Here is a 27,377-nt window from a genome sequence, read left to right on the forward strand (position 1 = left end):
TGTGAAGAAAAATTAATGCAGTTTGTTAATGTGTGAAATTGAACTGTATAAAATTGATGGACTGCAATTCAATGGTTTTGGTGTGAGTCATTTGGAGAGACTTTTGAAGAAAAATTAATGCAGTTTGTTAATGTGTGAAATTGAACTGTATAAAATTGATGGACTGCAATTCAATGGTTTTGGTGTGAGTCATTTGGAGAGACTGCTGCTGGAAGAAAGAGTGATGAGTGCAGAGAATGAATCTGAGCAAGTAAGAAGTGATGTCAAAGTGTGGGAAAGTAAAAAAGGAGAGATTGAAGTGGTGCTTATGAAAGAAGAAATAGCATGAGAGAACAAGTGTGCAAGACAAACAGGGTGACTCAGGGTTGACAAGGCAATGCAGCGTGAGAAAGATTGATGCGTCTAGAGGATGTGAATGTGTGTAGACAAAAGGGAAAGGGGATGACCTGGGATGTAGAGAAAACAGTTGGATTTGAAAAGAGTTCTATGACGAGTAAGGAGTATGGAGGCCAGGAATGTATGTGACTTCTCCATACATTCCTGGCTTCAGGAATGTATGGAGAAGTCACATCTAAGAAGTGGTATCAGTGAAACTTGTTATAGATCTAGGAATGAGCTGGTATTTTTGTGTATGAATGCTAGAAGTAGAAAGACGTGAAATGAAATAGTTGCATTGATTGAGATTATTCACCCAAAAATTGTTGGCATAAGTGAGACATGGTTGGATGAGGATGACATCCTGACAGGAATAAAGTTGGAAGGCTATGTGCATTTCACGAAGATAGAAAGAGTAAAAAAGGAGATGGAGTGCTATTGATGATAGAAAAGAGTTATGTCCATACAATGTACAGATGCAAGGAAAAAAAATATTGGTAGTGGTTTTGAGGCAGTATGGTGTGAGATAAAGGTGAATAGAATGAAATACCTGTTGGATGTTGCTATAGACCTGGTAATGTGGAGGGTAGTGACCAGAAAATGTATAAGCAAATAGCAAAAGGGTGATAATTATGGGTGATTTTAATACAGCAATATAGATTGAGATGATGAGATAGCATATGGAAGTAAAGAAAATGAGTTTGAGTTTTTGAGGGACAACTACCTCATGCAGTATGTAACACAGTGGTGCACACGAGGATTGAGGGTATTGGATTTGATCATCTCATCAGAGGATGCTATTATAAATGAGATGTCAAATCTCCCTCCAATTGGTGGGAGGGACCATGAAGTTACCTAGATGGTTGCCAGCTATGTGAGGACTGCTGTGAGGAAAAGGTATATGTGGAACTACATATATGGGTGGAAAGGAGATCAATGCTGCTTGGGTGATATTCAATCCTTTCCTTTAGCGTTACACGGTGATCAGCACTCATTTTACACAAATTATAGACTCTACAACCGTGTTATAAATAATTATTTTAATTTCTCGATGTTTCAACCTTCATATGATGGTCATCATCTGGAGTATACACACACACATATATATATATACACAGAGACAAGCTAAAATACATTTCGCATAGTATGCTGAAGAGACAATGATTTGATCAATGGTTATTCTACTGGCCTGACCTCTAGTGAAAATAAAAATTATAATAACATCAGAAAAACATTCTTTCATATAGTTACAGTGAAAATGATGTCCTACTTTAACTTGACAATTGTTATATTAGATTTAGGATCCTGGATTACCTATGGTTCTATTTAAAATTAACCCTTAGGGAGAAAGGGGTTAAGTAGAATATGTACTTTACATATGATTGGGATTTTTAGACAGTCATTATTGTTAAGATTAGGGTGATTGATAAAAATCTCACAGGCCTCCTTAACACGTTCGCTGCCAACTACGAGTATACTCGTAGTGGGTAAACCTGCTTCACAAGCCAGCTACGAGTATACTCGTATGACGCTTACCGCCGGGAACGAGATTATTGTAGTGACCTTGAAGAAGTGAAAATGCTTGGCTTGTGGGGCTAGCATCAAAACTGTGTATTCTCATAGACTATATATGCTGTGTACAAGCCAACTACGAGTATACTCGTAGGACGCTTACCTCCGTTAACGAGATTATCGTACTGACCTTGAAGAAGTGAAATTGCTCGGCGTAGGGGAACAGACCATGCCGATGTAGCATGGCAGCGAACGTGTTAAATTTACATTCATATCATGTGATGTAAACAATAGGTGCTTTTCCAGTCAATTCTATGTAAAGTGTTCAGGGCATGATTTATTCTTGTTTATTTTTGTTTATACGTGAGGTCTTGTACAGAAATATGTTGATAGTATTTTGGCTTTAACCATTTTTTAAGAAGGTATTGCTGATAACTTTTAATTCATCTTTAAGTGCTTGTTCATTGGAGCAAATCTTCAAAGTCCTGTTTTAAGTATATTAATGACCCCTAGTTTTTGTGTTGGTGGTAAGAGTTTGTGTGTATATATTGGCCAGTATGTGTCAGTTTCTGGTAAACAGTGAAGGAAAGACTGCCAGAAGGAAGATGTGTTAGACCAATGCAATCTGCCGCCTGCCAACACCACTAATATTTTCACAATCACAAACATCCATGTCAGGATTCAGACCCACAGCCGTTTCGCTGGAGAGCAGATACACTAACCACTCAGCCAACCAGGCCATATATATGATATAATTACAGGGATAGAATGTGAAGGGTTTAGTATTTTCACAAAAGATTGAGAACATAGGATAGGGTACTGCTGATGATAGCAGATGAATTGTGACCAAAAAGAACAGGAGATTGGCAGAAGTGTGACTGTTCACTTGAAGCAGACTGGTGTGAGATCAACGAAGCAAGACAAAATATACAGCTGATTGCTGCTATGGGCCAGGGAGTTCCACAGATGATCTGGAAGGCATGCATCGCCAAATTAGTACGAGTACAGATCGAGTGATTATTATGGACGACTTCAACTATGGAGATATAGACTGGAAGGAAGAAAGTTAACATGACAGGAAGGAGATAGAATTCATACACCTACTAAGAGATAATTACTTGAGGCATGTGATGGAGGGAACAAGGGGAGTGAGAGTATTGAACCAGGTCATAGAATCACAAGAGCTATCCATAACCAAGGTCACAACATTGCCTCTGATTGCTAAAAGTGATCATACAGTCATGACTTGGGAGGATGTATCCTGGATACACATACATTGCTGCCTCACAACTCAACAGTTGAATTTCACAGGCCAGTGCATGCCCGTGCATGGAATTGTGCATTTCTTGCTGGTCTGCGTTGGTGTTTGCTAGTGTTGTTTGTACTAATTTTCAATTCTGCATTTTTCAGAAAATAAAAATTTTGTGCATCTGCAGTTATTATTTTTTTGAGTAAAATTTAAGAATGGTTCCAAAGAGAAGTGAACAGAAGAATAATTCAGGAAAGAAGCACACCTGGTTGAGCATAGAGAAGAAAGAAATTGTAGATAAAGTGCAGAAAGGTAGAACAATTACAGATGTAGTTCAACAGTATGGCGTTCCTAGCTCAACTGCGGCAACTTTTTGGCAACAGAGAGAGAGAGAGAGAGAAGATTATGGGTGCTAGGGTATCTGCTGATGCAATGAAAATTTCAGACAAGAATAGATCTTCAATCAATGAAGGGATGGAACAGCTGATTATCACCTGGATTAGAGAAAGACATGAAGGGAGATCCTAGCCTTCTCATGCAATGATCTGTGAGAAGGCGCTAGGTTAATTTTTGAAGAATTGCAGAGGAAAACTCCAGGATGTACCTCAGATCAAACTGAGGAATTCATAGCAAGTTGAGGCTGGTTTCACAGATTCTAAGGTAAAACAGGCACACAGTGAGCAATTCACAGATGAGAAAAATGCATCATTTTCTGGAGTCAGCTATAGGTTATCAATATGTGTGTGGGGGGGGGGGGAAGGATCAAAATAATAAGAAAGAAAAAAAATTGCATTATTTTGGGTTTGTTTAGTAAACATGCCGAGGACATCATGCGTGAAGCATTGGATTTCCTCTCTTGAGCTTATCCAATGCTTCACGCATGATGTCCTCTGACAACTCAATCTTAGAAGACAAAAATTATGATTCTCAAAGGAAATACAAACAGGGAAGCTCTTGAAAAACAAGTGCGACTTAATGGAGAAAGAATTGAGGAAGTCGACAAGTTTGAATACCTGGGATCAATTATTAATGTGAAGAATTGCTATTCAGAAGGAATGGCGAAAACAGCAGTCAGAGACTTGTCTAAAATATGCAAGGAGGGATCTATCTCCATGAGAACAAAGTTGAGGATTTTGGATGCAGCTGTTTTTTCAACAGCGACTTATGGATGTGGGACTTGGAACCTAAAGTAGTCAGATAAGAAAAGTATAGCTGCTTTTGAGATATTGTGTTACAGAAGGCTGTCGAGGATATCATATACTGAAAGACGTAGAAATGAATGGGTGTTAGAAAAGATCAATAGAACTTTAAGGCTCCTTAAGGATATTGATAGAAGAAAATTAAAATATTTTGGACATATTGAAAGGTTGGAAGAAGGACTTTTCAGACAAGTAATAGAAGGTAAAGTTCCTGGAAAAAAGAGGAAGGGGTAGACCGTCAATGAGATGGATGGCATGTGTCGAGTAACTGATCTTCAGAGAGTTGAAGGCCTCCAGAAAAACATACAAGACTATTCTAAGAAGATATGCAGGCACTAAAGAATATAAGAGATTACATAGAGAAGTCCGAAGAGCCATCAGGCAGGACAAGGAAAAGTTTTATACTAATAAATGTGAAGAGACAGAGTTCCAGATGAGGAGATACAATTATAAAAGGATGTATGTTTTGTTTAGTTCATGACCTAAAGCACAAGTTTAAGCCCAAATCGAATGTCATGAAAGATAGGAATGGAGCAGTACTAATAGAAGTGGAAATCAAAAACAGACGATGTGAGGAAGTGTATAGCAGAGAGTGACAAAGAAAATTTGGAGGATCCCTCTCACCAATTTGGAATCTCCTCCACTTAGGCACGAAGTGGAAAGAGCAGTTAAATAGCTTAATAGCAATAAGGCCCTGAATGCAGATGGAATTCCAGCAGAGTTAATCAAGGCTACAGGGGATGGAGGGATAAGAGTGTTTCACAGATTGAATTTCAAGGATATGGGAGACATATCATGGCCTATAGATTGAAAAGTCGGCTTTCATACCACTACACAAGAAGACAGATATGAAGGAATGCAAAACCTACAGAACTATTAGTTTAATTTCTCATGCAAACAAGATTTTATTAAAGATTGTTCTAAATAGGATTGAAGCTAAAGTTGAGGCAGAGATGTCTGAGAAAAAATCAGGTTTTAGGAAAGGTAAGGGTACCAGAGATCAGACCCTTTGCCTTATACAGATCACAGAAAAAATATAAAGAATTTAGACTCCCTATCGTAACGTGTTTCAAGACTTCCCACAGTTTCAGCATGTGAAACTAGATTAACTGATTGGCTTCAGGTTGGAGAGGGAGTTAGGCAAGGATGCCCACTTTCTCCTCACTAGTTTAATATCCATTGCTGAGGACATCATGCTTGTAGCATTGGATGAGCTTAACACAGGAATTAGGATAGGTGGCAGATTGATCAGTAACCTGAGGTACAAGATATAGGAAGAACTAGGGCAAATTCTTGACAAAGTTAACAAGATCAGTAGGAACAGAGGACTTGAGATCAATCCTAGCAAGACAAAGATTATGGTTCTCAGAGGAAATACAAGCAGATAAGCTCCTGAGAAACAAGCGTACATTAATGGAGAAAGAGTTGAAAAAGTCAGTAATTTCGAGTACCTGGGATCCATTATTAATGTGAAGAATTGCTGTTCAGAAGACATCAGAAGATTAAAAATCTGTAAGGGTGGATCTACGTGCACAGCAAGTTGAAGATTTTGGATGCAGCTATTTTTCCAACAGCGACTTAAGGATATGAGACTTGGAACCTAAAGAAGTCTGATAGGAAAATGCTGCTTTTGAGATGTGGTATTACAAAGGCTGTTGAGGATATCATATACTGAAAGGTGGATGAATGGATAGGTGTGATAAGGGATTGGTAAAACTTTAAGGCTCCCTAAGGACAGAAGAAAGTTGAAATATTTTAGACACACTGAAAAGGACTGAAGGAAGACTTTAAAATTCTGGAAAAAGAGGAAAGGGTAGAGTGTCGATAAGATAGATGGAACTGAGAGTTACTCTCACTTGCCTCATACAATCTATTCAGGTCCTCATGAAAGGCTACATCTACATCGTTCTCCTCAGTTTTGCATCATCTGGAAACAGTTGTATATCTAGTTAAATCCATCCCAATATCATTAATATATGAAGAAAAATCAATACTTCAAAACCCTGCACACCACTAGTGACTTTCCCCTTTCAAGATACTGCACCCTGAAACACAACTTGCTGATACCTATCTGACAGCAAGTTGTTTGTATAACTCGCTAATCTAGTATCCAATCCCATCTTCTACAATTTAGTTACGAATCTGTTGTGTGGCAATGTATCAGAAGCCTTTGCAAAATCTAAGTACAACAATGTATATTCATCTGTTGTTGAATACATTCATCACAGTGTTACAGTACATAAGTTGGTAAAACATCTTCCTTTCACAAATCCATTCTGATAGTTACAGAGAGCACTGCTGTTATCAAATCACTTTTGTATCTTAACTCTCACACAAACCTGTCAAACACCTTAACTACCACTCCAGATATACAGATCAGCCTATAATTTGTAGCCTTAGCATTATCACCGCCTTTGTCAAGTGGAAGAATTTTATCTTCCACTCCTTTGGAATTTGTACTGTTGCACTGCTATAAGACTTTTTAAACAGGATAAGCCAAGGTTGATGCTAATTCCCTGAAACATTCCCTTAAAATGTGTGGTGATATGTCATCAAGTCCTGTTTCCTTATCGAGATAAAGCTTACTTAACTCTTCATAAATCTCTTTGCTCACTCATCACATCTTCCCCTTTCTTCTATCCACTTGGGCTTCTCATGATTTTGTACTGATGATGATGAAGAAACACCCTAATGAACTGTTCACAGAATACCTTGTCCTCTGCAACAAAGTATTGCATGTTTTTATCCATTAACATAATCCTGCCATAATAATTTTTCTTTGTACTTGCCACATACTGAAAAAAACTCCCTAGGATTTTTCTTGTTCTGATCTACCTTTTACTGTCCTTATGAAATGAATCACCTTCCTGGCCTGCTCTATACTCTTTATGCAACTGATTATTACCATTATTCATCTTGTGCTATCTCTCCAGTGCATTCATTTTTCAGATTGCATGCTTAATTCCTTCATTCATCTATTTAACTCTATATAACACCCTAATTTGGCCTTTTCAACTCTGGAATACATTGATGCTGTTAAATATTTCTTTGTCAGTGCCCAAGTTGCATTTATCTCCTTCATGCTGAATTTCTCATTCCATGCTATAGCTCTAAGCTGTTGCCTAAGCTTTTCATAATTACCAGCCTTTTAGTTCCACAAATATTTGTTTCTTGTATTCATGTCTTGTCACTACCCAGGTGATTGCTTCATGATCACTCCTACACTACGGCCTAAGACAGTTTTCTCTCAAGAAATTCATTTTCCTTATTCCAAAATGCTATCAATTCATTCTATATTACTATAATTAAAATCACCCTTCTTTCACTAATCCAAGTTGTTTATACATTTCATTCCCAACCTCCACATTCCCTGGCCTTAGCAATATCCAACTAAATATCTCTTCCTGTCAACTTCCACCCAACAGCATACTTCCTCAAACACACATTGCCATTACTTCCATCTTCCTTCCCTACTTTACATGGACATAATTCACCTACTATGATATCATTGGCAGCACTCCCCCCCCCCCCACTCCCTAATTGTCCTTTCTATCTTTGGAAAAAACAACATCATATCAGCAACAGGATATCAACCTCATCCACCAATGTTTCACTTTTTTTTTTTTTAAATCTGATCCACACATGAAAAGCCAAGACCTATAGCACATTAGTAACATGTGTGGGGAAGAGGAATAAAAACAAGAAGGAATCTATTTACATTTTGCTCAAACAGCTGAAAATGGTAATCTTTGGAGAAGGCAGAGTGGAGAAGACTGTTCCAAAGAACAGAAGTAAATGGGATGAAGAAGGAGGCAGTGCAGTGCATTTGGCGAGTTTCAAGATGGACTGTAAAAGTTGGTGGTTAGCAGTGGCTCTTGTTTTAATGATTTTTGAGGAAAATGAAGGAATAATAGCAGCCAATTCGGCAGTGCACTTTACGAAAGTATCTGTTGAAGATGCATAAGGCAGAAACTGGATGTCTGTGAGAGAAGGGTTGAAGTGGGTATGTGTCAGAGAGGGATCATTAATTAGCCAGATTGTCCTCTTCTGTATAGAATTGAGTAATTTTAGAGAGGATTTTTGGTGCACCTCCCCATGGAAGCAATATTCCATGGCTAGGTGGATCTGAGCTTTGTATAGCATTAGCAGCCATTTAGTGTCTTTTGCAAAAAAAAGTACACCAAGTTTTTTGGTGGCTGCAGAAGCTAAAGTTTATATGTGGTTGTGCCAGGAAAGATCAGAGGTGTGGGTCAGTCCAAGTAGAGAAATTTGATCATGTTTGGATATCTCAGTATCACTGAAGGTAAGGGGAAGAGACGTGTGATCTTTCTTGCAAGAGATCAGACATGACTGAGTTTTGATGGCACAGAAGTTTACAAGGTTGTCCTTGCACCACTAGGGTATAGCTAGATCTGATTTCAAGCCACTAGTCATGGCAGATCTTGAGGATTTTAATACTTGAGCACTAAAAGGGTTGTCGAAGGAAAAGAAGGAATGGAGTGTACTATCATTGGCAAAGCTATGTACAGGATTGGGAATCTGAGAGAGCAAGTCATTTATATACAACAGGAAGAGAGTGGGTGAAAGAACAGAACCCTGGGGTGCTCCTGCATTGGTGGGGAAATCTGGGGAGAGTAGCTGTCCACCATGGACGTAGTGAGCGACTGTTGAGAAAGTTGGTGATCCAGTTGCAGAGTGAGTAAGGCAGACCATAGGAAGGATGAACAGAAGTTATGGAGGTCCTCCCAGTTGGCAACCTTGTAGAGGCAAAGGACACAGAACAACCTTTAGTGGCAAGAGACTTGTATGAGGTTGTGGTCCAAGTTACCAAGAGGAGAACTGACAACAACAGCATACCTGGAAGGGGATCTTGTTAGGAAGAGATCAAGTGTGTTGGTAAACTGGAGGGGATTGTCAGATATTCTGGAAGGAAGATTGATGATTTGAGATAGGTCACTGCTGATGGCAAATACCACAGCATCCCTGCCTGCTTAGTCAGTGAAACTGAAGAAGGGAGGCCAAGGTGAGTTGTGGACATTGAAGTCTCCAAGAAGGATGACCTCATTATTGGGGTATTTAGAATACAGAAAGTCGAGCCAAAGAAGATCAAGCAGTGAGGATTCAAAAATATGCAGTCTCTGGCATGGTATGTTGGTTCTGATGAATGTAAAAGAAAGAGCTATGTAATGTGTAGTTTGGGCAGTTGAGGTGGACAGCGGCTGTTGAGGTTGCCAAGTGTTCTGATAGGAATAGTAGTAGTCCTGATTAGATGACTGCAGGTGGTTTTGTACATCATTTATACTGCTGTTTAGGTCATAGATGGTGAAGTGAATGTGGAAACGTTTTTTGGTAAGAATTAATGTTGGTGGGTTGTTTGATTGGATTTCTGTTGTTGTTTTTTTATTATTCTTTTGGTTGGATTTCCGATGTGTTTTGTGGCTGGATTTTTTTTTGTTTCTTAATGAAGTTTTTTTAACTATTTTTTGTGAAATTTTTGGGTTGTGAATCATGGTATTTGGTGAGGAAGAGGGACATAAAGTGAGAGGTGACAGCCTTGCAAACATACTGTCCACACAGAGGGAACTCAGTCTCATATCCATATGTGGACTTATCAGTTCCCCCTGCAGCCACAGTATTTGGTCTCCCTCCAGTCAAGAACTGGCAAAATACGTAGCCGCAGGATTTGATGTTAGGTGATTGGGAAGTCTCCAGATTGATTACTAACACTTGGTATCCAGTGGCCAGCCTGCAGAACCATTTTACTGCTGCACCCTCAAATGGAGGAGGATCCTGGCCCCACTACAGTGAGATTGGAAAGTTATTGAAGGTATCACTTTCACTGCATGTGGGAAGAGTGGGGAGGGGACAGAAACCACAACCCTTGCTCTAGTGACCAAACATGACTGCAGTCACTTCACATCTCTAATTAGCAAGGTGGTGCTATTTCTCCTAGTGATGAAAGACATCTACCATCTAGAGGTCTAGTTGGCATTTCCTCCAACTAGAGAAGATATACTTTTTCAGTGGCAATGCTCGCCAGAGCTCTGTTTGTGGAAACAGGCTATACCACTGAAAGGCGGGGATGACTCGACTGCAAGAGGCTATGTATTGTGCATGGACAGCCCTTCATGTTGTATTCAAACAATATTTGAACAATAAACTCAATCAATTAAACAATTTCATCTTCCTTACTTCTGATGATCATATATTTGTAAATAAGCACAGGATATGCCAATCACTTTTATCACCACTTACCCAATATATCTTTTCAGACTCAACTATCCCCTCACAATTCTGGCCGTTCCATTCATATGCTGTTAATCCCCTTCTTCTTCTAGCACTCTGCTTATGCCATGTCTCCCTGTCCACCACCATTCTCCCTATTTCTTTCTAGTATTCAAGTTCTCTCATCATCTCTCACACTACTATTATTACCATTAACAAGTACTTCAGTCTCATCCATTCCACTCTTACCTTTCACTTCATCCCTTACTTCCTTTGATATCTTGCATGCATCACTCAGTGCACTTCTTCTAGAAACAGTCTTTTCCACTGACTTGCATCAAAGCCATTCAAATGCTTTCCGTCACTTTGTACAAATCCACTCTTCCTTCAAATACATACAACACATTTACAAACTGCACTCTGTTCTCCTCACATAGCTCTGCCAGCATATCATTCATGATTCTCGCTCTCTGTCTCAACTCATCATTTATATTTTTACCACTTTTCTAGAATCCAATGAATATGCAAAGAAAACTAAATGAATTATTTGACTTTAATCCCATTTCATGCTGACAAAAATGAGCACAAAACAGGTTACTCACCATATTCAAGAAGATACTGAACAACTTCAAAATGTCCACAGAGGCATGCATAATAACTGAAAATGAAAAATGCTGCTATGAAGAAAGTGAGATGTGATATATATATTATATCAAACAACAAAGCAATGCAATAACCATAAATTGGTAGCTCATTAGTATAAATTCAAAATCACACTAAAAAGTCTTCCAGTCTTGACTGCATCTCTCCAACTGTACTCGAAAGTTGAGCTTCAGAACTAACACCTATATCACCTCTAGAATCTTTTATACACAGTTGGCACTTATCTCAATGTGCAAGCAAGCTTATATCCAGCCTATTTTTTTTTTTTTTTAATGCACTCAGTCTGATTTAAATAACTAACCAATCACCCTCACCTCAATCCTCTCCAAAATTCCAGTCATCAACAGATAACTTGTTCACTACTTAGAGGCCCACCAGTTAATCAATATTGATTAGTATGCATTCCGCAACTCTAGATCTACTTGAATTCTATTTTTTACCAATTTTTCCAATTTGAGATACTAATTAGTCTATAATTTGCTACTACAGTGTCAGAACCTTCCTTACACAAGGGAATTATTTTGCCCAATTTCCACTCCCTTGGAACTCTACCAGAGCTGAGACTTATATTAAAGAGCCTAGTCAGGGGCTTTGCTATTCCCTCACACATGCTCACAAAATCCAAAATCCTAGCTGATATACCGTCTAATTCCATAGCTGTATTTACACTGAAATTCTGCAATATCCTAAAAACCTCCAATTCATCCACCTTTATTCCAACATTAGTGTCTGTCATATATTAAAGTAGCAACCTCACTAGAATGATATACCCTTGCAAAGTGGTCACTCAGTAACTCAACTATTTTATCTCCTTCTGTCTCTTGTGACCATCACACAGCAAAGTGAATCTTTCATAGTCATTCTTTCTCTTACTTGCCACATAACGAAGGAACTCTTTGGGATTTCCTTTGGACTGCTTGGCTAGATTCTTCTCATGATCTGATTTTGCCTTCCTTGCCATGCTGGTCACGTTTCTTGCCTGAGACTTGTACTGTTCATGAATTTTCTGGTCATCTTTCTTTTTATATACCCTCTACAGCATTTTCTTCTTCTGCAGTTCGTGTTTAATGATATTACTGATCCATCTAACACCTATCTGATTAATCCTCCTTACTTAAAGTATACAATTTAATATTGCATCCTATAGATGGCTCGTAACTATATCCCATGCACTAGTAACATCCTTACCCTGCAGTGTTTTATGCCATGGCAAGGATTTACAATTCTTCCTGAGCTTGTCAATAATCACCTGCCTTATAGTTCCACATATTCCTTCTTGACAGAATATTCCTCATGTTTTACAATCTCCCATGTCACGACTGCATGATCACTTTCAGCAATCGGAGGCAATGTTGTCACCTTGGTTATGGATAGCTCTTCTGATTCTATGACCAGGTCCAATACTCTCCCACCACTAGTCCCATCACATGCTGCCTTATGTAGTTATCTCTTAGTAGGTGTATAAATTCTGTTTCCTTCCTACCATGTGATTTTTCTTCCTTCCAGTCTATATCTCCATAGTTGAAGTCCTCCATAATAATCACTCGATCTGTATGCATTGTACTAATTTGGTGATGAATGCCTTTCAAATCATCTGTGGAACTCCCTAGCCTGTAGCAACAATGAGCTGTATATTTTGTCTTACTGGCCTTTATCTCACACCAAACTGCTTCAAAATGAACAGGCACCCTCCCACCTATCTCCTATTATTTTTGGCTGCAATTCATCTGCTATCATCAGCAGAACCCTTCCTCCATCCTATCTTCTCTGAAAATACTAGGCCCTTCACATTCTTTCCCTGTAACTGCTGTTACAGGGAAAGAATGTCCCTATAGCTTTTGGCAAGGTTGCACTAACCAATGCCAAAAACTCCTCCCTCTTGTTCCTGATACTAAATGGTAGATGATTTTTATTACCTAGTATTTTCAGTGAAGGGAATTGCATTTGGTTCGCAAAGTAGGATTTTTATAATTTATTTAATTACTGGTTTAGCTATGATAGTAACACAATACAAGTATTTGACAGTTCAATTCACAAATAGCATTTTTATCAAGGGAAGAGGGGGGGGGCTAAGAATGCATAATGAAATTCAGAGCTTCCTCCCCATGGTAGAGTCAGGAACAAACATGCTTTTGGCAATAACTTGTTTTAAATCTTCTGGGAAGTGAGGAATATTTATACTTGTTTTTCCACTGAAGGTGATATGTGCAAATGGCAGACAATGCAGATGAAATTACCTGCCCAGGATTAACTTACTGGAAGTATGAAGTGGCTCAAGTTCCATGTTTGGGTACTCTCTGTTTATTTATTTATATATATATATTAACCCCACTTATATCATGTTGCAAAAACTATAGATTAGTGGCATTGTTTCTTGAACAGACGTTTCTGTTCAAGAAATGCATTTGTTGAACAGAAAGTGTTCAAGAAATGCGTTTCTTGAACACTTTGAGATTGTAGTTTTTTGAAAAAATAGTGTAAAGGCTACTCATAAGAAAACAGCTATTATGGAAACTGAAAGAGAAGTTGACTTGGTAAAGGTGAAGTGTTTAACAGTCTGTTTAATAGAACAATGTTCTATAGAAAAGGCTTAAGGCAGAAACAAAAAGTCTATCAGAAAGTGACTGGAGTGATTCTGTGAGGTAGGAGCATCATCCATCATCTAATCTGCCTTCTTCTGGATAATGTCAATGGAAATTTTGGTGCACCATCCCAAATATAGGAATGGTATTATACAGTTAGGCAGATTTAGGATTTATACAGCATTTGCAGTTGTACAGATGAAAAATGGTATCTTGAGTGAAAAAGAACACTAAGTTTTTTGGAATATGAAGAAAGGCTATAAATGTGACAGATAAGCTATAAATTGAAAGACCAGAGGTAAAAGTCAGTCCACAAAAAGAAATTTGATCTTGCCAGTAGATTTGAGAATTGCCACAGATAGGGAGAGGGTGAATGGGTTTCTTAGAAGAAATAAGGCAAAGCTGTATTTTGGTAGCACTGAAGGTCCAAGGCAATGATCCCAGCAGATCCTACTTCAAGGCTGGTCAAATAAAGAAGAATGGAATTTACCATTATTAGCAAAATTATGGAGAGAACTTGTGGTTAGTGAAAGAAGTTTATGTAGACGAAGAGCGAGCAATGGATGAAATCAGAAATGCCTTGGCACTGGTAGAGAAATCTGAAGAGAGGAAACCAGTTACCCAACTGAAAAGTGTGTGCAAAAACATAAAATCATAATTTGGTAAGTAGGTACATATGGCAAAGTTGATTGGATGTCCTGAAACTAAGAAGGCTAACACAAATTTCCCCAAACCTTTCCATGGCATTTATCCAAAAGGTAGTTGGTGGTGGCTGAAGATCTACTGTATATCAAGAGTGGCAAGAATGCATATAGTTGATCAATAATAATTATCTGGTGAGTCTCCATGTCGTGAAGAAGTCAGCTGTTGAATCAGCAGACTAAACACACCATTAACTATTCATTACAATAACACAACGTCTTTTTTTTTGTTAATACCACGTATGGAGAAGATTGATGTCAAGCAGTCAGTCTTATTTTTGATGTTAACATGATATCATATGGATGTGGGAGATGTATAAGGAAAGAAATTGCTCCATATAACTTTAGCAAAGGACCAGACAGATCAAATGCTGTTTAAACAGGAGATAAGTATTCTGCATTTAGGCGTTTCAAAGTATGAAAGTCCCAAATGAGGATCTGGTTACCTTACCCAACCAAATCATGAGATCATGAAAGCAAAAACAGTAATAATCAGACTTCGGAAAAGAGGCATTGAATTTATCATATTTTGGGATGATTTCTATTATTTTTTTTTTCACGACAAATAAGCTATCTTTATCCTATTTTGTACTATTGTAGCCATAAAGCAGGGGTTAGCGAACTGGGGTAAATTACCCCAAGTGGGGTAAAAATGAAATTCTTGGGGGTAACGAGGACTCAATAGACATAAATAAAATTATATAAAAAGCGCGTTCCTTGTTACGACAGACATTTTTCTTCTGGCAACACTGCATGTGGCCAATGTAATATACGTGTTTAGGAAACGTCCCGCCATGTTGAACTCCGAACAATTTGGTTGCTAAGGCGTTGTCAAGTGGCTAAACAGATATTATTCGTCAGTTGTCTATTACCCGCCTTAACCTTATTTTTTGACACATGCTTTTGCTTTGTTTAAGTCGATTTAAGTAGTTATTTCATTTAATTTATTTCAATAGTTCTATTTTAACTGTAAGATTTTCATTTAATAACCACATTTTAGTTTTATGTTAGTTCGATAATTTGATTAATATATTTTCTCCTTGCTTGATTAATTTTCAATGGTCAATAAAATAATTAAATACTGCCTTCATCTTGACGACATGTCTTAGTGCCACGTTTACCAATTAAATTATTGTAAATTTAAATGAACTTTAAAAAACTTAAATTCGATCACTGTCTTTTTTACCCTTCAGATGACATCAACTAGAAAAAGAATATACCAGGAAGAGTTCCTCAATTATGGGTTTACACAAATAGAAGCCAAAGGAATAATGAAACTACAGTGTGTTGTCTGTTTGAAAGTACTGACTGCAGAATCTTTCAAAAAGAGTCAATTAAAGAAACACTTGGATAATTTGCACCCACATTTGTCTTCCAAACCACAGGAATACTTTGTAAATTTGGAAATGTCTATCAAAAGACAAAGACTGGACAGCAACTTGAGAGGTACATTCGATCAACGTTCAGCATCAAAGGCTAGCTTTGAAGTGACCTGGTTGATTGCAAGAAACAAGAAACCATATACTATTGGTGAGGAACTGGTTAAACCAGCAGCTTTGAAAATGGCAGAGATTATGTGTGGTCAGAAAGAAGCCATGAAACTAAATTCAGTGCCCTTGTCTGCAAAAGTTGTGAAAGAAAGAATTTCTATTTTAGCAGAAAATGTGAGGGAACAAGTTATTTCTTCAATAAAAGAGAGTAAATGCTTTGTTATTCAGCTTGATGAGTTTACAGATGTCAGTAATAATTTGCAGCTGATGGTGTATGTTTGCTACAAAGGAGAGAACTGAAGAGGATTTGAAGAGAGGAATTGTTTTGTTCTCCTCTCGAGTTGTGATCTCGTGGAATTGATGTCTTCAATAAAGTTAATGAATACTTTAATAACGTTAATTTAAAGTGGGCAGACTGCGTTGCTGTGTCTGCTGATGGAGCTCCAGCCATGTTGGGTCATGTAAGTGGTTTTTCAGCTTTGGCAAGAGAGAATAATCCAAAAATTTAAGTTAACCACTGTATGATCCATCGCCAGGCACTGCTTGTGAAACATTTGGAACCTGCACTGGAAGCCATCATGCATGATGTTATTAAGGTTGCCAAAGGACATGCATTAAACATGCGACTATTTCGTGAATTATGTAAAGATGGTGAAGCTGAATATACAGACCTACTTTATCTTACAGAAGTCAGTTGGCTCTCACGTGGAAATGTTCTGAACCGAGTATGGGCTCTCAAAACTGAACTTGAAATTTTTATGATTGATCAAAAGCATGTTCTCGCAGATAAGTTTAGAAACTCCTCATGGGTTGCACATCTCGCATATTTAGCTGATATTTTTGAGTATGTGAATGCATTGAACAAAGAATTGCAAGGAAAAAACATCAATATAATTTCAGCCAGAGAAAAGACTTCAGCGTTTGGATCAAAGCTTTTATATTGGAGACAGAAAGCAGAACAAAACAAGAGAGCTGCCTTTTCAAAGTTAGCTTTGTTTTTGGGAGATTGTGAAAATATTACTTTTGACGACATCAAGGATACAGTTATAAGGCATCTTACCAAACTCAAAGAGCGGTTCTCTGATTAGTTTCCAGATCTTGATTCACATACTGTCAGTTAGGTTGTAGATCCCTTTAAATGCGAAATTGCTGATGTACCAGAAGAGCCTCAAGGGTTGGCAGAGGCACTTCTTGAACTTCGATCCAATAGTGAAGCACGTATTGAATTTGAAAACAAAGCAGATCTGAGATCACATTTTGGGATGTCAATAGCTGCAAAGGCCTTCAAAATTGCACATGAGGAGGCAGTCAAAAAGTTGCTGCGTTTTGCAACAACCTACCTTTCTGAACAAGGATTTTCCACTCCAATGAATGAAAACAAAGCAGAGAAATCGATTGGTCCCCAGAGACAGTATCCAGATTGCTCTGATATCAAAATGCCCCAATTTTGATGTTATTGTATCAAAAATGAAACATCATTATTTCTCCAAAACCTGAAGTGAAAGAGTTTTCAAAGTCCTTTTGTTTCATAATGAGGATATTCATTTATTTTATCGCATTTATTTTATACTTTTTATATTTATAATTGTATTCTCCATATAAATAGATTCAATAAACCTTTTGAATTTACATAATCTATGATTTTCTCCGTTTCAAATCAAGGGGGTAATGTCACCGTAAATAAATATATTTTGGGGTAATAGGTAAAAAAGTTCCCTGACCCCTGGTATGGTATGTTTCAAAAAAAAAAAAGGGAGGGGTTCTGATGACAAGTATTGCCACTTTAAAAGCATATCTTCGCTAGTTATGAAGAAATGCCAACTAGACCTCTAGGTGGTAGATATCTTTCATTGTCTGGTGAAACACCACCCTGCTTTCTGGAGATGTGAAGTAGCTACTGCCATGTTTCATCCCCAGAGTAGGACCTCCAGTTTCTCTCCTCCTCCCTTTCTTCTCACATGCAGTGTGAGTGATGGCCTAGTTAGGCATTCCCAACACACTGTTCTCATTATTCAACTCAGGAGCCAGTTTCTGTTCCATTTGAGAATACCGCAGTAAAATAGTTTTCTGTAGATTCACTGCCAGATGGTGCATAGAAAGGAATCCAATGGTAACACGTGTTGAAGGCTTCTTGATCAGATGTCTGTCCAAGGTCACACTTGAACTGGAGTCTGGGCACTCCCTGTGTGCGAGGTAAATGCTAGTACAAATACTAGCATTTAACTGTGAATATATATAAAAAAATCTTCTATAAATAATAACAAAAACAATCTAAAAATATGAAAAATAACACAAAAATTGGAAAAATTAAAAACATGCCAATCCCCCCCCCCATCCCCTCCGAAAATAACCAAACTTTTGTCCAATAAACACTTCCACATCCATTTCACCAACATTCAAAGCATCAGCACAAACATCAGTTTGTATTGGACCACAACACCTACCAAATGATAAACTACAACCTCACGAAACATATCAAAAAGAAAACAACTGAATAAATTAATTAAATCAGTTAACACATGGCCGGAAAAAACAACAAAAAAACTAATACCACATTATGCCCGCATGCACTCAGAATTTATGGCCTGCCAAAAATACACAAATCAGACACACCACTAAGTCCGATTGTTGAAGGAATCGATAGCCCAAATTACCACTTAGCCAAAAGATTAGAGGCCACACTCAAGGAATTAGTAGGTCAGTCCCCTTCCTACATAAAAAATACACATTTCATAAACAAAATTAAAAACATTACCCTCAATGACCAAGATTTATTAGTCAGCTTTGACATAACTTCCCTTTTCACCAATGTCCCAATCAATGATACTATCTTACTCCTAGAGAACACATTTCCACACGACATCACGGCCCTCTTTGCTCACATACTCTGCTCCGGATATTTCGTGTGGCAAAACAATTTTTACCTTCAAAAAGAGGGTACATCCATAGGCTCACCACTCCCCCCCCCAATTACTAACTTTTATATGGAAGACTTTGAGCAATGAGCTCTAGAGTCAGCATGCCTAAAGCCCAAAATATGGCTCAGATACATCGACAATATTTTTGCCATTTGGCCCCATGGCCACAAAACACTAAATACATTACTTAGTCACCTGAACAAACAATACAAACATATCCAATTCACCATTAAAATAGAAAAAAAACAACTATCTTCCATTCCTAGACACGTTCGTCACATGTCTTCCCTCAGGCTGTCTCTCCTTCTTAGTCTACCGCAAACCTACACACACAGGCCAGTACATATACAAAAATTCTTATCACCACCCAACACAAAAACTAGGGGTCATAAGCACCCTTAAACACAGAGCTCAAACTATCTGTTCAAATGAACAAGCTCTTAACCAAGAATATGAGGTCATCAACCATACATTTATAAAAAATGGATACAGTAAAAAAACAATTCACAAGATCCTCCACAGAGATACCAGTAAAAACAAAACAGATTTCAAGAATACCATTGCCATACCTTATGTTAGAGGTATTTCCGAAAAAATAGAACACTACACAAATACAACCTCAAAACCACCTTTAAACCCCCAACAAAATTAAGACACCTACTCAGTTCTTCCAAAGATCCTCTTCCACACCTAGCCCACCCAGGGGTATACAAAATACAATGCACATGTAACCTACCATACATAGGTGAAACAGGGTGAACCATCCCAATTAGGAAGGATGAACACAAACGACACATTAAATACCTCCATTTTGGAAAAACTGGCCTTTCTGACCATGCACTCCAAACATACCACAGAATTGATTGGAAAAATACCAAGTCCCTACACTGCACCAAAACCTGGTTCGAGAGGAAATTCAAAGAAGCAAATGAAATGCTCAAACATAACCCAAATCTGAACAAAAATAATGGCCTAACTATTCCAAGAATGTGTAGGACCCATCTGCAACCTTTATAGCAACCAGAACAAGCGAAAGAAAAATCCCAATGCAAGAAGGCTTGGTGAAGTGTTGTGTTTTTTTTTCTCAACATTCCATAGCAACTTGAACTGTACAAGATAGTATAACAATCTGAACTGTACAAATCCAGAAGAATCATATCAACCAGAACAAGCCAAAAAAAAATCCCCCTACAAGAAGACTTGGTGAAGTGTTTTTTTTTTTTTCCCTCCATAACATTCCACAGCAACTTGAACTGTACAAGGCCTGAAGAAAATCATAGTATAACAATCTGAATTGTACAAATCTAGAAGATTCTTAGTACATGAGGACTTGAACAGAGTTTATTGTACTTTATTTATTTTTCTCAACTTTTATTTTATTTTATTTAATTATCGCTAGAGGTCAGGCTAAGAAAAAGATTAATTAACAGCATAGATTTAATTTACCAGTAGAGTGCAGGAGCATGTAGCTTGGTTCCCTATACACATGTATCCTGATGATGATGACCTCAATACAGGGGTCAAAACGTGAAATTGTTATTTTATTAATAATAAGTAAAATAATCATTTCAACACGTGTTTAGTGTACCTAAATTCGGAAATATGAATGCTGATCACCGTGTAACCTTAAAAGAAAGAAACATCAGTGATATACACCAAAACCAAGACATCAAAACCTAATATTCTTTTCCTAACAGAATCCCAATTAGCATCCTCCACAAACCACAGCCCACTTCAACTGTTCCAACTAAATCCTACATGATACTGCAACTTTAAAGAGAGGAATATGTGCATTTGTAAAATCTGATATCCCGTGCTAAAGGCATTATCCAACCTGGAATCCCCACTTTTCAATCTGCTGTAGCTCAAGATTTCCTTGCCTCACTTTACAGAATTCGTTTACTGCCCTTATGACTCCCTAACTGATAATCATACTGTTCTTTTTTGACTATTTGTCACTAAATATTAATTATATACAAACTAATTACCCAAATTGTGAGATTGTTCTCCCATGGGGAACTATACCATCCATAATACAAATCCTCCCCCTTCACAGATCAAGCTGATCAAGAAACACCATTTGCCATCAGTAATGATAACACAAATAACCTACCAATCAGAATACCAGGCAATTATCATCATTCTTCCAACACTCTGGACCTTTTCTTATCTAGCTCATGGAGAGAGAGAGAGCTAGTGGACTGACTTGAAGATCACTCAGAGTGATGGTGGATGGTTCCTTATCTTCTAACTATAAAACTAATGCAACTAAGGAACTGTTCTTTCGCCTATACTCTTCCTTCTATACATAAATGATATACTCCAGTTGATTGCCAATCCAGTACACAGTGTTTCCAATAACAGCACGCTACACTCCTTTCGTTTGACAAAGAGTGCAAAGCACAAATCACAACAACGTGAAGAGAACTCTAACCTCTACTACCTTAAATTTTGATTTTCAAAACATTCATCAATGGGGTTTGGATAACCTTGTTAACTTTAATGCTAGTGAAACATGGATCTGCAGTATTTCCCACAAAAAAAAAGAAATTTTTTCTTCCCATCTTACCCTTGGCAATACCTCCTTGGGATAACTATCACCTCAAATCTCTCTCTTGGTACAAACATCATAAATATTACCTCCTCTACATCCCAAAAAAAATCAGGTTGTCTCTTTTGTTTGAATTGTTACTTGAACTGCAAACAGCTCCTAATCCTATACAAATCTGCTTGACCACTGAATACTGCTCTCACATCTGGGGTTCTGCCACTAAGAGCTTTCTAAAAATACCTCAGATTGAATGACAATCTCTTCCTTGCTATTACACCCCGCTAACTTTCATACAGGAGTTCAGTTTTTGCAGCTTTCATTTTCTACAAACATGTCTATGGCTACTGTTCATCAGAATTGGCATCAACAATTTCCCTGCCCTCATTCAAATCAATCTGCATGCATTCAGCAGCCAATCAACACCCTCTCACAGTCCAACTCCAAACCCACAGAACAAATTTCTCCTCTTCTTCATTCATCCCCTCCACTGTTGACCTCTGCAGCAGTCTGCCATCTCATGTTTCTGAAGGAATACACTCTGCAGCTTTTCAAGTCCATTGTACCAGCATACAATAAAGATCTGCACTGAACTAATAACTGAAGTAATCCTTAGTGGAATATTATGCTCCACATTTTATACTCCACTGAAATCCCCTTGACCAAAAACCAAGCAGTGGTTCTCAAAAAAAGCTCCTCTGCAATCCATGATAAAAAATGCAGGATGTGTTCAATGGCTTAAATTAAAAACTCCAGCTTCTCATTCAGCTTACACAACAGCCTAAAACAAGTGCAAAAAAAAAATTGATCAATGATTCCAAAGATTTCATAAGAAAGATATGCAATAAACTTGCCTTCTGGTCACTTGCTAAGACTGTTGGGATTCTGCCCTTCCCTGCACCCACATCTCTTGTATCCTGATGGCACCATGGCAACCTCACCCAAAGAAAACATGGACCTCTTTTGCATCAGTTATTTCCTCCAACTCCAGCATGAACCTGGAAGCAAATCACCTCCCACACTAACACAAACTGCCCACTGTTTGCCTCCTCTAAATTTTTGTCAGAAGGACATCAACAAAATCCTGAGTAATCATGATACTAATAAGGCTCCTAGTCCAGATAGTATTCTTCCAGTTGTGCTTCAGAATTAACACCCATCCTGTATCATCTATATATATGCTATCATATTCAACTGGCATCTACCCAACACCATGGAAGTAAGCATTCATCCAACCTGTACACAAAAAGGAAGACAAAAGTCATCTATCATCCCATTGCTCTCACTTTAATACTTTGAAAAATGATAGCGAAGATTATCAACCAGCTTCTTCACTATCTACCTTGAGACTCATCAGTTAATCAGAAATCACTAATATAGATTCCACTGTTCTCATTGTATACAACTGATGTCCAAGATAAAATCACTCACCTTTGGACAGAAGGCATGGAAAGATTTGGAGAAACCTATGTTATTTCTCAATATTTCAAAAGCATAAAGTTATAGAATTTCTTTCATCGTGTTTGGCATTGAGGCTCCTGATCAAGCTGCCATTTTATGGCCTCCCTCCTGCATTCTGTGACTGGACTGCCAGCTTCCTCACCAGTTAATCACTGTGTGGATGGCTTCCTCTCATCAATTTCTCCATCAATGGAGTAACACAGGGTTCTGTATTCTCACCCATGCCCTTTCTCCTTTATGTCAATGACCTCTAACTTTGAATTCTACTCACAGCTTTGCCGATGACAGTACTCTTCATTCCTCTTCCTCACTCAAGAAATCCTGTAATAATCGAATAAGACAATCCTCAAGCTCTTCCATAACCAATAACGTAAACACTAATCTCCTCAACATCCTCAAATGGGGTGAAAATAACTTAGTAAAGTTCAATGCCATAAGAACTCAGGTCTGCTTTATTACCTGCAAAAGAAACATCCTACCTCACTCCCTCTTACTTTTGATAATATTTCAATTTCCTTTCAAGATCAGCTTTCTTGGATTGATAATCGTATCTAATTTATCCTGGCACAAACATATTATATACATAGCCTCTAAAAAGTATGGTACTCTCTTCCATTCAAAACATTACTTCTCTTCCTCTCAATTCCTAACACTTTATAAGTCTCGAATCTAACCAATCTTGGAATATTGTTTCCACATTTGTGGTTTGTGCACCCAAGACCTTCCTAAGAATTCTTGAAGATATTCAGAAGAGGGAAATCCGTTTAATAGGTGATCCTTCCCTCACAGACTTTCTTCAATCACCTTTCCACAGGTACTCTGTTTCTGCACTGTGCCTTCTACAGATACTTTCATGGGTACAGCTCCTACAGCTGTATCCAAGAGCTAGAGTAGCCACTGACACCCATACACTGTTCAACTCCAAACATACCAAACAAACAAACTTCTTATCTTCCTTCATTCTATCTACCTCTATTCTTTGGAACAACCTTCCAACACTGTTTTCCTCACTGAATACAGCCTCCAACTTTAAGAATTATTATTATTATTATTATGTGACATCTCCAGGGAGAGTGTGCCAATAGCATCGAACGATTGGGTCCCTTCCAATTACTAACCACACTCAAACTTGCTTAACTTTTTGCAGCCATTAGTAGCAGAGGCTCTACCAATCGACCAAACTTGTAAGCTTAAGGGAGAGGAACACGCATTATGTGCTCTGGAAAAACAAGATCTATAGAAAGGTTGAAGTCACTGCCATGAGTAGCCCTCTGTCTCCCACCACTGGCAAACTATTTTTTGAACCATCTGGAATATACCCGGTTCTCATCCATTCATCCCTAACACTCTGATTGGTTTCATTATGTTGATGATGTTTTTGCTGTTTGGTCTCATTCTAAAAATAAACTTAACACTTTTCTAGAATGGATTAATAGTCTTCATCCATGCATTCAATTCACCATCGAAAGAGAAAAGACTGGTAGTTTACCATTCTTGCACATCCTTCTTACATGCACAGCCTCCAGTAATTTATCAGTGTTTATTGAAAACCTACCTTTACTGGCAGATACATTCATCAAAGGTCTGCTCATCACACCTCTCAAAAAATTGGTATTATCAAGTCTTTAATTAATAGAGCACATAATGTGTGCTCATCTCCCTCAAGCTTGCAACAAGAACCTCTCAGTGTCAAAACTTTAATGAAATTTAATGGTTACAACCCTAATCAAATCCAGCAGATAATTGACTCCTATGTTCCAACAACTCAGGATTCTTCAACAGGCTACAGGGTTCCAATCCTTAATATTTCTGGTATATCTCTTAATCTCTGAACTTATTCGTAGAATTGTGAAGAAATATCACCTTATTCCCAGATCCTTTCCTATCAACAAACTTTCTCATCTGTTGCCAGATGAGAAAGTTTGTTGTCACCTCTATCATTAGCTGGCATTTACCAGATACTTGTTAATGTATTCCGACATATTTTGGGCAGACAGGCCGTTCTGTGGAAAAAAGAATTAATGAACATCAATATTATATTGAATACATGAAACGTCAAAAGTCTAGTGTGGCACAACATAATACTGACGCTAAACAGCAACCGGGTGGGATGAAGCTTGTCCTCTCCATAGAAGCAATTTTAAATATGAACTTTTTTTCAAAGAAGGTTGCAAAGCTCTTTTACATCAGCCAGATCTGAATTGCAGTGATTGTCTCTATCTCTCCTCCAAAGCTTGAGAGATTCTGATTTTATATAACCATTAAAAATAGTTTTAATAATATTATTTATTAGTATATTGATTTCTAGCATGTGGCAAAAGTTTAATCTATACTTTAATTTCATTCAAGTTAATTACTGTGGTTATTGTGCAATTTTGTTGGTTATAGCTATGCCACAAGTACCTTTAAATATTACAGAAACCATGTCCATTATTTGCACTACAGGTATGCTAGGTGACAGTTCATGCCACAAATACAGATATGCAGATCCAATGGGGGGGGGATTTTGATTTATACATCAAAATAGACTATGATTTATAAATCAAAAAGGTTACTTCTAAATCTACCACAGCACTACAACATCCTCAAAATCCAGAGCAATTCAGAATGTTTCAAATCACCAAAAAATTGGGAGACCAATTTTGAGACATTTAGCAATATTTCCTTACTGCACCCATTGAGGATACAAATTAGGACTGTAGAAACCCACATTTTTCAATCAGTTTGTGTTTGCTTTCCTGTGTACATGTACTTAGTTTATTTCATTATGTCCATGAAGATGCCTTGGTGACCAAGGTAAAATATTGTCTTAATAATTAGCTAAATAAATTTAGTTAATTATATTAACTGTGTATTTTCTGCACTACACGTCAACATGAGTAATAATCAACTTACAAGTATTCATGCAAGATTAGACTATAGAAAATCAAACTTTAGAGATAAACAAATAGGCTGGAGTGGATATCAAAATTTGGAGAGCACTAAAGATAGAAAACAAAAGCAACTTAGTTCACCGTGTAGCAAATCATGATGTTGAAAGTTTTTTCACTCAGTTATACTATAAATTAGAGATGCCAAGAAATTATATTCTTGGTTTCATCATTTATCCAAGTGTAAGCAAACAAAATTTGCAAGTGAAGTCACTTCATGGCTGAGCTGCTTGTATACAGAGACTAATGACTTCACATCAATTGCCTTAGTGTCCCATAATGCAATGCATATATCCTTATAGACACGTATAATGTTATGCATTATGGTAAGGGCCACTATCCAGATCAGTTATGACCTTTACTGAGGTCTCATCAGTGCAAAGGTAGAATTGGTCTTAGGCCTTGAGACATGGCTGAATTGTTTTTTTTTTTTTTGGACATCCAATGCACAACTGTTGGACAATCATGGGGATTTGGATGAAATCAAGAGATTAAGGCCTTCATTCTAGCAATGATTATTTTACTTACATAGTTGGAGCAAGCATCGGGATCAGGAGATATAAATATGTAGAGCATGAAAATGAGGAGTGGATATTATTAAGATGATTCTATTAAACACTTATTACTATTGTTAGGACACTTCAAAGGACCCAAGGACTCACCATGGGTAGGACTTCTACACTCTCTTTTTCTCCAGCTTAACCTAAAATTATGCTACCGCCACCACCATCAACACATGCCATGAACAACAATAGTATTTTTAATCTGTTCATTGTATGCATTTTCACAGATGATGTGCCAGTATGTGGGATGAAATCCCAAGTTTCCAGGAGGGAAAAAATCCTGCTACCTGCATATGAAATAAACTAACTCATTAATTGAAAAAGCCCATGAAAACATTTCTCTCATCCCAATGAGAATTGAAGTAAATTCTTTTCCAATTAAATACAGTCTACCATCGTTCTTCCAATTGTGTGCTACAGAGATTATTATTATCTGAGACCTCCAGGTAGTAAAAAACTCATACAGGGAGGCTATAAATCACCCAAACCAACTATCATATCCTCCCATAAATTCATTCACACTAGATGCACTTACTACCCCTAAGGTCAAATTATTCCACTCACTGACTCACTGCTCTCTGGGAGAAAAACCTAGCTCTTACCCCTTTCTTGATTGTGATCGAACTTAACTTCCATCGATGCCCCATGTTCTATCCCCACCTTCCATATGATGGAAAATTTCATCAGTTGATATCCTATAACACCAATTAAAACGTTTATAGACCTCTATGATATCACCCTCTTTCTCCTGTTAACCAGTCTGCAATCCACATACAATCTATCTTTATAATCTAAATCCCATAATCTGGATATAATGTTTGTAACTCTTCTTTGAACCATTTTCACAGCTTCTTTATCTCCTGGAACCCAGAAGACCAAATCTGCACATAATAATCCAGGTGTGGTCTTATCAAAGCCTTATAAAGAGGCAACATGACTTCCTTATCCTTACATGTCAAGG

At 37.7% G+C, this 27,377-nt stretch overlaps 1 protein-coding gene across 1 annotated transcript in view; it reads right to left on the reverse strand.

The window, feature by feature from the left end:
• The window catches only part of LOC150094593 (ankyrin repeat and BTB/POZ domain-containing protein 1-like), a 307,835-nt gene that overhangs the window by 176,913 nt on the left and 103,545 nt on the right, over positions 1-27,377 (reverse strand). Inside the window, exon 3 of the mRNA XM_090412059.1 lies at positions 11,163-11,218. Within this exon, the coding sequence (XP_090268185.1) occupies positions 11,163-11,218 (56 nt within the window). The remainder of the gene's footprint in view (positions 1-11,162; positions 11,219-27,377) is intronic.

Source organism: Typopeltis vanoorti, chromosome 22 (assembly GCF_054136105.1).
Source record: "Typopeltis vanoorti isolate ZY-2024b chromosome 22, IOZ_Tvanoo_1.0, whole genome shotgun sequence".
NCBI classification, from domain to species: Eukaryota; Metazoa; Arthropoda; class Arachnida; order Uropygi; family Thelyphonidae; genus Typopeltis; species Typopeltis vanoorti.